At 39.5% G+C, this 12,821-nt stretch overlaps 1 protein-coding gene across 1 annotated transcript in view; it reads right to left on the reverse strand.

Moving 5' to 3' along the window:
• Positions 1–6,914: 6,914 nt before the first annotated feature.
• Positions 6,915–12,821, reverse strand: part of LOC126457745 (protein FAM98A) — a 59,808-nt gene continuing 53,901 nt past the window's right edge. Inside the window, exon 8 of the mRNA XM_050094292.1 lies at positions 6,915–8,531. Within this exon, the coding sequence (XP_049950249.1) occupies positions 8,155–8,531 (377 nt within the window). The 3' untranslated portion in view covers positions 6,915–8,154. The remainder of the gene's footprint in view (positions 8,532–12,821) is intronic.

Here is a 12,821-nt window from a genome sequence, read left to right on the forward strand (position 1 = left end):
TAAGTACACGTGTAAACATTATGAAGACAATTAATAACATTTGTGAAATACAACTCTGTTTGCGGAAAACATTATCATGTTCGAAGTCGCCAGTTTTTCCACGACAAACGACTTTCAACAACTTATTATATGCATAATTGTTGCAAACTGATTGCCGGGAATATATATATATATATATATATATATATATATATATATATATGCGGCCCACCACTAAAATATCTTAATTTGAATATGGTCGGAGAGCAAACTCACCAATTTACATCTGCTTTATATATATATATATATATATTTGAATTACAAAAAAACAAATACTAAAAAAAAGTTGCATGGCGCGAGAATCGATCCGGCGACCTTCGGATTACGAACCCGAGCGCTTACCGCTGCGCCACGACGCTGAGCAAAATAGTAAATCGTAGAGAGTATTTCACCGCAACGGTTTCTTTTAACTGTCGATTTTCTCGACAATGGCTGAGAAGTGCATCTTGGTGCTTTGCCACATTACACCTCTGGCCATGAGCTTTTATTATGCGCAGTATGAATCGAATCTGAATTTCACAATTGGCGGCCTCCCCTTGTGAGTGAAAATCACCGCTACTCTGGTCACCGTCTGTTAGCTCAATGAGCTCGGCTGAAAATATTTACTTCCAAAGCTTCAACACCCTCTGGTCCTGTCCGGTCCTGGAATCACCCAGGCCAAACCAATGAAACACAAACAAACATGAACTGTGCAAGCAAAGTCAACTTTACCCTTGGTGGTACACAACCCGGCTGTCGACAGGCGGCAGTTGAATTTTCGGATTCTGGGGAGTCCAGGTCAACACGGCAGAGAATATCGAAGATCTCTGGTAAATTTCCCTACAACAGAAAACATGCATTTGAAAACTAAACATCGATACATTGACCCAAACACGAAAACTAAACAATCTCACAAAAGAAATCGACCGACAAAAAATTCTCATCCTTGCTCTTCAAGAATCACGACTAACTGACAATGAATCCTTGGATTACGGAAACCATTGTATCTTCAAGAGCAAAATACAACAAAAGGTAGCGAAAAGCGTACCAATTTTCAGCATTGCATTTCTCGAACACAGATCTATCATCAACCCTGTCAAAGAAATCACACCCATCAACAGTCAGTTTATGACTATGCTCATTCAGAGCCCCAGTAAAAAATATACACTCATCAATGCACATGCCCCCACCAACATCGAAAATAAGAAAAACACCGGAAATGTCGAAAAATTCTGGAACACACTCGAAAATACTATGAGCAAAATTCACCAAGATGACGTGATAATACTAATGGGAGACTTCAACTCTCTATTTGGGACAAAAAAAACGTATAGAAAAATCATTGGTACAAATTCAACACGCCGAAACGCTTAGACCAACGGCACACGTCAGACTGACATCTGCCAACAATTCAACCACAAAAGGATATCTTCCCACTTTAGGAAAAAATCAGTTCCCAGCTAACATGCTTGGCTGCCAGGTGCAAGCTGCTTTCGTTCGCCTTTCGAGACTCGCTGAAAGCCAGAATTTTAATTTTTTTGTAGCCGAGCTACAAGCAGGCAGATAGGAACTCAATAAGGGAATCATAAGACAACGCTCTAGCAAAATTCGTCTTGCTACTTTCAGTAACCCTTGGTGTCGGAGCGAAAACCGTACGCTACTGCCAAATTCATAATGTCACTTTTGTTTCGTCCGACACATTTTGTTGTTGTTGTGAATACAAATGGTTCAAATGGCTCTGAGCACTATGGGACTTAACTTCTAAGGTCATCAGTCCCCTAGAACTTGGAACTACTTAAACCTAACTAACCTAAGGACATCACACACATCCATGCCCGAGGCAGGATTCGAACCTGCGACCGTAGCGGTCGCGCGGTTCCAGACTGTAGCGCCTAGAGCCGCTCGGCCACCCTGGCCGGCTTTGTGAATACATAATTTATCTGTGAAATGCCACATTTTCATAATACTTGCGAATGATACAGGAAATGACGTAAATACAAATCTTTACGAAGTCAAAAGTCGGTAATATCCTACTAATTCCTGTTAAAATAGGCTCAATCATCTTACTGACATTTAACGCTTTATTAAGATAGACCGCTGTCGTGATGTTTCTGTAGTAAGCTGAATTTAATTTGTATTAGTACAGTGAATATTTTAATTGCATTTTCCAATAGTTTACTAAACGCAACAGTAATCATCAAAGAGAAATTAATCAGCAGCAGAATTTTCTTTCACATTATCTAAAACAATCTGACAATGCTAAAGTTGTTTACAAATTCTACTCCCGTAGAATTCTACTGGTTCTGACGATGTCATTAAACCAGAGTAGTTTTAAGAGTATTTTCATCTAGAAATGAATGGCCTCGACGGTTGATCGATCAAGAGGGCGAAAGGTAAAATTTTACGAATATATGACGAGGAGGACAAGTGCTTGAGAGAGGACTTTCCTATCGATTCAAGTGCCTGAGAGACGACTTTCCTATCAATCTCCTGGATGTTGTTGGCAACAAATTTCAGCTGTGTTGCACACACCCCTTGGGGCAGAATTCGTAGCCAAAAACACACTTTTGGAACTATGAAATGTAAAATATTATGTTCACACTACTCTTTGCTCGAGTTTACGTCTTTTGGTGGTGCTCATCCTTTCATTTCTTCTTAGGTAGTTAACGATAAAGGCATCACAACACGTCACCAGTAACAGTACTGCATAGGAACGCTCAATGAGCGACCTGATGACGTTCAATAATAGTCACTCCGTTGATTTTTGTTGTTTCGAATTAGAGCATGCAGTATTCCTACACCAGACTTCTGAAATTTGCCTGTTGAATGCAAATGTCGCATCATGGTAAAATGGTAATCTAACACATATCTCAGTAGTCGAGACTTCCTTAAAGTGGAAAATCATTCATGCCAGAACGGTCTTTGGCGTGTTTTCCCAAAAGCACTCGCTCCAAACACAGTTCAAATCTTTCTAGCTGCCTCCTCTGCGTTCAACCCTCTGTTATACCAAAAGTAAACATTGTGTTGCAGATGTTACACCTTTTTCCACATGCGACTCAATTTTACAATGCTTAACTGTAGTGTGTGATTTTCAAGTACGCAAAATCCAGTGCTTAACTGCAAGATGATAATTAGAACTTCAAATTCGAAAATGACAGTTGATACATACACTGACAGCGTCGTGCCGCGTTCACTTTGGCGGCGCCGGATTTAAGGCTGTGGGTGGCGTCTGGCTGGTGGCCCCTGCAGCGCGAGGAAACGCTCGAGCGTAAGCTCTTCTGATCACGACGCAGCCACGAGCTGTCCCGCGGAATTGTTTGTGGAATTCTTGTTATTGCTGGTGGGTAGAATGTTAAGTGTATTATCTTCCATGTTCAATCAGACTCATAACTTTAGACCGACATGTGGTTTAAAAAAAAAAAAAGTACACTGGACGCGGACATGCGACTACAAGTTTAGAATGCACGACGATTACCACTAGACCACGGGCTCACCTCGTCCGAGAACAACACCGAAGGAGACAACACTTCCTCCAACACTTCCGCATCTTCCAGATTGTGCAGATAGCCGAACTTAAGAGTTGTCAGGGGTGGTCAGTTTTATTGGCCACCTTAAGTGAACGACTCGGACTTTAGTCTCTGTGGCGCCCAGTTTTTATGTCTACGACTGTACATACGAAGTCGGTTCAAAAAATTCAGGAACATTTGTAATTTCACACTAAGGGTGTGTTGGAGCAAAATGCAGTTGGCATCACTGCACACATCTGTCTTTAATGTTTAAATGCCAGAAGTTTCACTGTTGTATGTCTGTTAGTTATTGTTCACTGCTGTATTGAGTAGAATGTTGTGTCGCACAGTTTGTGAATTTCGATATGGCAGAGTTAGAGGAGCAACCCGTCTCCATTAAATTTTGCATAAAAGACAATTCTTGGACGGCACTTTGTGCGATCCAGCAAGATGCAGTACCTATTGTTATATCCTGCACGGTGTTTGTGTAAAAGAAAAAACTTTATCAATTGACAGGTGCTGCTGAGTAATGTACTATCGTCATACCTTTCTCGTCAACGTTAACTGTACTTTTATACACTAGACAGTTCCATGTCTTAAGAGCTATGGATTGGGCAGCAGAGGAAGTTTTAATTAATAATGAACATTTTTCCCAGAGACTCAATTTCCCCAAATTTGTCTTTAATGTTTGTGACAAAATATAATGGTTTTGTGGCAGGAAGAGTATCCCCATCAGTCTGAGTACATACTAAGTATCGAGTGAAGCATCTTACTTCCAAAAGTCCGGCCCGTTCCTCTTCCCAAGGCGTAGCCAGGGAAGGACACGACGTTGGGTCATATCTCTCTACATTATAGTAATTTTCCCCGTCATAAGAGACTGCTGGAGTCTTGCAGCCACCAGCAGAAGAAAGTTTAATTAGCTTCACGTGTGAATCTTCCACCATGGTACCACGAGGGCTCTCCTCATTGGCACCACCCAGCCACAGCAACTATCACCTGGCCAGTAAACCGTTACCTGGAGTCCCCGTGCCTCAGTCATGATGTGCACATCCTCCTCGGCTTGCTGTGGGGTTTCCAGCTTGGGCACCATCAGTGCAATCTGCTTGGTTGGGGGGGCCACCACTATGCAAGTACTTGATGACCACCCCACAAGATAATTGTTACGTGTACGGTTTTGGACATAGTACCTACGCAAGAAAGGAAGGGTGGAGAGAGAGAGAGAGAGAGAGAGAGAGAGAGAGAGAGAGAGAGAGAGAGAGAGAGAGAGAGGCACAAAAGGTGGAATATATGTAGAACTGGGTGACCTTCCCTCCATGATCAGCAGTTCTGTAACATTTTGAAAAGCATCCCACGTCAAACCCAACAAGAGGACCATATAGTTCTGAATGAAAAGCTGTTGAATGCCAGACGAGAAGAAAAAGTGTACAAAATCACAAACCAGATCCAAGCACCAAGAAAAAATAATGACAGACAGATGGACCTGTAGCATGGAAAAGGGAAGTAGCACTGCAAGGGCTGGGGCCCCAGGATGGCCAAGGACGTACTCACAAGAGAGATATGAGCCCCCTGGGGGGGAAATCTGCAGCCAAGACCATCACAGAATCAACGGAGCCTTTGAGTGAGACGTTCTGCTCGGCTCCAAACTGAAGGTCCCTGATCAATTCTAAGAATGCTGCTGCAAACTGCTCTGCTTATGAGGCCAGTAGTCTCACCACTTCCGCAAGCTGACCGTATGAACTGAGGATGGCCTCAGAACCCAAGGAACAGACATCACTGGTGCTTCCATAAGCTGACGATTGCATCCTTCATGCTTGACAGCCACAGGTAGAAGCTCCTCCACATTTTGGATGAGACCCCCCTGGCAGACATTCTGAGTGCCCATTGGATTTCTTTCAGTCCCCAACACCACTTCCCTAAAGGGCTCCACAACATGCTAGCACTGGACCTTCTGATAACCAGTAACCCCCCTCCCACTGTTGTACCTGCTTGGAAGGGGCTGAAGGTGTCCCCATTCAGCCTGTGAATGGGCAAGGGCAGATTTCCATCTTCCACATTGACTTCAGCAATGCAAACACATTACAACCATCCACTCTCCCTGCAGTGAGCGAGGACCCTTTGTGACAGGTACACTGCAAGTTGCCTAGGCAGCAGAGCCAATGGGCGAAACAAGCGACACCTGAGATGTCCCATACAAAGTGCCAGATGCTCTGCCACTGCTCCCCATGAGGCAGCAGTCAGCAGACTGGCGACTGACCATGGGCATAAGCATCTTCAGCTCCTCACATACTGTGGCCAGTTCCTCCTGCGGCCGCACACAGCATGCGTACACCTTATACAAAAAAAATGTTCAAATGTGTGTGAAATGTTATGGGACTTAACTGCTAAGGTCATCAGTCCCTAAGCTTACACACTAATTCACCTAAATTATCCTAAGGACAAACACACACACCCATGCCTGAGGGAGAACTCGAACCTCCGCCAGGAGCAGCCGCATAGTCCATGACTGCAGCGCCTTAGACCGCTCGGCTAATCCCGCGTGGCACACCTTATACATCCTACTGATATTTTCTTAAGAATTAAACTATGAAAACAAACAGAGAAAGCTAAATATGTGACTTGGTACTCGAATGGAGGCTAGTGGCCGACTGTTGTGATCAACACTAACTATTCTTTCAGAACAAACGACAAATGCGCTACACAGTGGGAAACTCTACACTATGCAGATATTAAAATCTGACACCACCCTCTCAAATACAAAAACAAGCAAAAAATTTCAAATTAAACCATGCAAGCACACACAAACAGCTTCCTTGACAGAAAACCTACTTTCACAGTATCATCATCGGTGTACACGAAGTAACAACTAGAAAACTGATTTTCTGAACTGTTACTGCAGACAGCAATGCTCCGGGTCAGTATATACCGAATCAATGTCAAATTTCTTAAGACAGAAGAAACATGTATTGCAAATATTCACACATTTTCATAATGTAGCATTTAATTAATTACTTTATTTTGATAAAACTTTTTTATTATTATGGTCTATGTCACCTCAATGACTCTTCCTAGATCATACTCTCACACACAACTATCAGTCGAAGCTATAAACGGCAGACTAGTGGACATTCAGGTGCTGAGAGAGCCATTTTCTGTGTCAAACAGAGCATATGTTTTATTAATTATTAAAGATATGCACACACATACATTACTAATATTTTTCCTTGAATACAATTGTTCTGAATTTTACATTGCACATTAGTACGAGAGAATACCCTTTCTCTCACAGGGGGAAAAGTGACATTACATTGTCAGAAAAGGAAAGGTTCTCAAAGGTTATAATAAATATAGGACAGCACTTACATTATTATACTGAAATCACTATTACAATGATTGTACACTGATGCTCATTTTATTAATAAATCAGTTGCACATGTTTATTTTGTCTTTTATTACTTGTGTTCTTTAAAAATACTTTGGAAACAAAGTTTCCACTGAGATGCACAAGAGTAAATAAAATAATTGAACTAGTACTGCATATCTTAGTGACTGATATGCCATAACCCTCTCATGTCGCGCACCTTTTTTCCATTAGATCATATATCTGGCATTTCAAAAGAAAATTCACTGCACAAATAGCACAAACAGAAATAATGCACGCAATCTGAGCTGTGTGGAATAATTTAACATACATATGTAGAATGCTCACAAAATGAATGCTGGAAGACTGCTACGGGAACTAAATTAAGTTAATTTGCACACACACACACACACAGTCACAACTGTATTAAATCACAAATTATGTTACAATTACTCAACATTTATCAAACACATGCTTCACATCACTATTTTCCTTCAGTCCCACATTGTCATATTTTTTTTTACAATATTCAATACAATATATAGTGTTACTAGCTGCTAAGGTTTCAACACGAACATAAAGTACACACTCCATTTGATCAGGAGCAAATATCTTGCTCTGCAGACAGTTTCACATATATAAATATTTAATGCAGAAGTAAAGTTGCTACAATTTTCATTGCTTATAAATATGAAGAATTAAATAGTTCTGTCATGAATACAATAGAAAACACAAATTTCAACTGTCATTCATTAACTGCCTTAAACTTATAAAGTTCTCAGATCAACTTTGACAATGATTTTAGAATGTATTTCCATTTATAAATAAATTAATTACTTGCTACAAACAAGGAGGATAAACATATTCTGATTATGTCTTTGCATTAACAAGCATGTGAGGGTTCAAAATAATGCTAAATAATTTAATACACAAATAGAGCAGATACATCATGCTACACAACTGAGACATTACTTTTTTTTAAAGAAACTAATACATTCAAATGGAAAATACATTAATGTGAAACATTAAAAAAAATGAACCCATTGTGTGAGCAAGCTTAGCATTCTACTCAACAGGTTGTTAACCAGAAAACAAATTCACATATGCTTTTCAATGTCAGTTAACAATATGCATAATGTACACAACTTAAGTACTTAGATGCTGATTACATCACAATAGCAAGCACACTGTTTTCAGGATGAGGCAGATGACTAAAGGTAAAATATAGAACAATCATTTTTCCAACAGTAAATGCATGATGAGCCAAAAATGTTATCGGTAGCCATCTTGCCTTCCTCCACCACCTCGACTCCAACCACCTCCACGTCCTCCTCTCCCTCTTCCACCACCTCCTCCCCCCTGGTAACCACCTCCTCCCTGATAACCACCTCCGCCCCCCTGGTATCCACCCCCTCCCTGATAACCACCACCACCTTGGTAACCACCACCTTGGTAACCACCGCCGCCTTGGTAGCCACCACCTCCGCCGCCACCACCTTGGTAGCCACCGCCTCCGCCGCCACCACCACGGCCACCACCTGCATTGCCTGTGTTCCATCCACCTTGTACTCTACCACCTCTGTCACCGCCACCACCTCCTCCCCTCCCACCGCCACCTCCACCCCCAAAACCACCTCGGCCTCCGCCACCTAAAAATTAAAAACATTTAAGTTTTTAATTGGGATTTTTAATATTTTGTATTTAGGAAAATCAACTGGAGGAAACTATGAAATTGTGGGACAAAATTACTTGCCAGTACATCAGTAAGCAAAATTTTTAGTACTGTTGACAGACAAATATAAAAGTACATGACACTGTCGTACCTTTTGAAACTATTATTTCTTTCCTTGGGGAGGTGAGAGGGATACACTGGGGAAGACTGAATAGACAGACACCATGCGAGTCCCTCTCATCCTGAGGTCTGAGTGACCTGCCCTTCTTTTTTTGACATTCCTCAACTTATTCTGTGCTGCTTCCAAAAGGAACTAATAGCTATTCTTGTGAGCCAAAATATCACCAATCATTTCAAGCCTGTTTTATGTGTGCGACTGGGTCAGTGGCACCAATGATCAGCTGACCATGTGGAGTTATCAAACACTAAGTATGCAGCAGCCAATACATGGGCAGAAACGACATGATGGCATCATTCGTTAACACCAATAGTTAACTACTACTCACCAAGCTCTCTCCTATTACAGTAATAGATTTTGTATTTTTGTGCCTCATTAATTTTTATGTTATTTTATGCTTTGTTTTCTCCACAGATTGCAAAGGTCGCCCAAGTGTCTGGAATTTTTGTGTTCTCCCAAACGGAGACAAAATATTTGAAAGCAATACCTGGACAAAGGGAAAGCCTACACTACGCATGAGTAACAACATAAATAGATACATGTTGTTAATGATAAATTGTTTCCACAGCGAAAAAGTTGGATTTATTTAATGAGAAAAATAATTTTTTTATATTGTTTGGCACTATGAAACAAGATAGAAAGGATAAAGTAAAAAGGCAGTGCTTACTACCTTTTAAATATTGTTTGATGGATTTGCAAGTAATATTTTCCCGAGCAAGTAAATATAGATGTTTTGAACTGTTTGGACAACACTTTTCCTATTCCTCCACTCCTCACGAGGGTGGACAATTTACCATTTGAAGTTCGTCAAGAACATCTACAACGAATTTTGCTTTAGTCATTAATAAACTATTATTAATGTTAAAGATCAGGTGGCATGAATGAATAATGTATAAGGATGTACAGAACTGAATTGGAGAAAAAACCAAATTTACAGCCCAAATTGAGTATACAAAAAAAAGAGGTCACTTGCTAAGACACTTCCCGAGGCATCAAGGAATAATCAGTCTGGCAACTGAGGGAGGGGAGGGGAGGGGGGGAAAGGGGGAGAAGTGAACTGTTAGGGAGAGCTAGGTATGAATACAGTAAGCAGGTTCAAATGGATGTAAGTTGCAAAACTTATGCAAAGATAAAGAAATTTTCACAGGATGGAGAGCTGCATTGAACCAGTCTTCGGACTAAAGATTACAACAATACAACATTCCTTGTGCCTACATTCTGTTACTACTGAGACAAAACATTTGCTTATGTTGAAGGGTCTTTAAAAACAATGTAAGAAGGAGAAGACAAAACCTGCCACACACTTCAGCAATGATAAACTGATAAGGAGAGGTGAATGCAGTGGTGCCAATTTTGTTACAGGGGAAATAGGACGAAACCAAATCTACTTGTTGTTGATATTTAAATCTGAGAAACATGATATTTCAAAACTTAATCTGAATTCTTTATCAGGAAAAGGGTCTTTGTTTTTATTTCTTGATTGTGAATGAAATTCCAATAGAGAATTCTTTTCTTTACATAGTAATCAGTTTGTAGTTACAGGGCGAAGTGATTCCAATTCAAAAATAGCACAGAAAACACATTTGAAGAAGCACAATATTCTAGTCTTGAATATTTCTTGTTTATTCTGTTCCACAGCCTCATCAAAATGTATGAAACATATACTGTTGTAATAAGAACTACCAGGGCTGCTTTTTTTTTTATTTTTCAAATATGATCACATTTAATACCTGAGAATGAGCCTTCGCTCAACCTGCAGTGACAAATAAAATTTAAAAAAGCTGTCATGGTGGATCTTATAATAACCGTATGAATTTCATACAGTTTTCTATTCTCATTAAGTCATTTTTGTTTGTATATGGCTTACGTAATTAAAACAAGGGTAAGGCAACCACTCATTTATAAACAAACTGATGTGCAGTGCATAGATATGAATAATATAAAATAGTGTTCGCACTAACTTTCAAGCTCTTGCTCTTTTTCTAACAAAACATACATTCACACAACCACACAGACTATGTGCTATGGGTGAGTGGTTGCCTTTCTTTATTTTAGGTATTTTTCCATCCAGGAATTCTCATCATTCTTACATTATTTGGTTGGTTGATTTTTGCCTTATCGCAAGCTTCACTGATTTTGAATCATGTTTCGCAAATACTGTTTTGATGTTTGTTCCACCAAACACCACATTTTTTTCTTTTCATTTATTACAATTTAATACAACGGAAATGGTTCAAAATTGGGACTTTTTCAATACGATTGCAATGCAATGATCAATCTAAAAAAAAAAAAATCATACAAAGTGCACTATTGCCAGGTAATACAAAATTTAGTGAAAAGTAATATTAGCAATAACAGCATATTAATGTTACTGAGAAAAATACGTTGAAATTTGAGAAAAATAAAAATGTCAGATAACTGACATATTTCGCATAACATCTTCCACTAGAGATCAAACCTATACAACTGAAATTTTCATTCAGAGAGAAAATTAACTAAAAAACTTAAGAGTGTTTAACACCTCCCACCCCTCCAACAAACACAGCGGGATTAATTGAATCCTGCAAGCAGTTTCAATAAATTACAGTAAATATCTAAAACAACCATTGCAGTTCAGTAATTCAATGGAAATTGTTGCAGACTTGTGAAGAACAGAAAATGGACCACACTTTAGAAACATTTTTACTTTTATTTCAGACTTGTATATAGTAAGATATGAATATTCTTTGCAATATATTATCGCAAAAGAAAAGCAGAGTTTCTATGTTAAAACTTGTGCAGATGTAAAAGGAGGTCATCAGCTACCATAGAAAAATTACACCCTATTTGTGAGAAATCAATTTGAACGGTTGAGAAGAAATATTCATCACTTAAACAATTAGCTACAATTGCACAGTTCACACAAACTAGTCACTGTTAGCTGTGGAAGAATTGATTTCGTGGCTATTTATTGCTGACTTGAGCTTAGAAATTAGTGTTAAAATAGTGACAAGTCCAAACAGCAACACATTGCAGTTTAGGTATCTAGAAAGGCAGCCCCGTCAATGCCTTGTGAAAGTTGAATTCTAAAGTAAGGTACTGTTCTCTCTTGCATGTCTATTGGATGGCTACATGGTCTACCAAGAATTATGATTAATAAGACTACCATTACCAGGAGCATACAAACAAATTATTAAGAATACACATCTTTAACTGATAAGACATACAAAAAAATTAAAAATAATAATAATGCAAGTTCCCTGGTCTCACAAACTTTGGATGATTATAATTAAACTTCTGCTGCTTAGAGGGCTCCCACAGAAAGTATCATGGGACAATGAAACTTTTTGGAAACATTTGTAGAGACATGTGGAAGGGAAATAACAAATAAATCATTGAAAGAAAGACACACTAATTTTCATATGAGAGGGTAACATTTGTTAATTGCAAACTGTCTTTACATCCTAGGTTACAAACGTTTTGCTGAATGAGATGAACATCTGCATTCATGACGGCCTGGAATAGCACTAGAGATACCGTTTCACAAATTTTGCAGCACTTTTCAAACGGTGGCTACGGAACATTCAGCTGTTGTGACACAGCTTGTACACTGCTTGAAGATCGTGCACTGCATGCAGCATTCTCAGCCATGGCAATAGTAACTTCAACAACTGGAGGCACAATTGGCCATCAGCCTGTGTGGAAAGAGGACATTTCCACACTCCTTTAATGCAGCGATACTCGTGAAGAGCAGCAGCACTATTGCTGTTGTTCTGATAAAACAGCTTTACGAGTAGAACCCTGCTCACCTTTTCCAGACCCCTGATGACTGACTGCAACTGTAATACACACTGATGCTTGTGATTCAACCACATATCACTGCACCACTACTGGCAACTAATGGCAAGTCATGACGCTAACACTACTAGCAATGCAAATTCTATAGTGCACAATCATTCCAATGAAGTTTAGTACACATAAGGTGAATAGTTTTCTGCCGACAACTGGTCAAGCAGTGAAAGCTCAATTATAATCACCCTGTATCTGCATGATAAAAACAGATAAATAACTACGTAAATTATTGTTGATGCTAGAGAAAAATTTCTACAT

This window comes from Schistocerca serialis, chromosome 2, assembly GCF_023864345.2.
Source record: "Schistocerca serialis cubense isolate TAMUIC-IGC-003099 chromosome 2, iqSchSeri2.2, whole genome shotgun sequence".
Lineage (NCBI taxonomy): Eukaryota > Metazoa > Arthropoda > Insecta > Orthoptera > Acrididae > Schistocerca > Schistocerca serialis.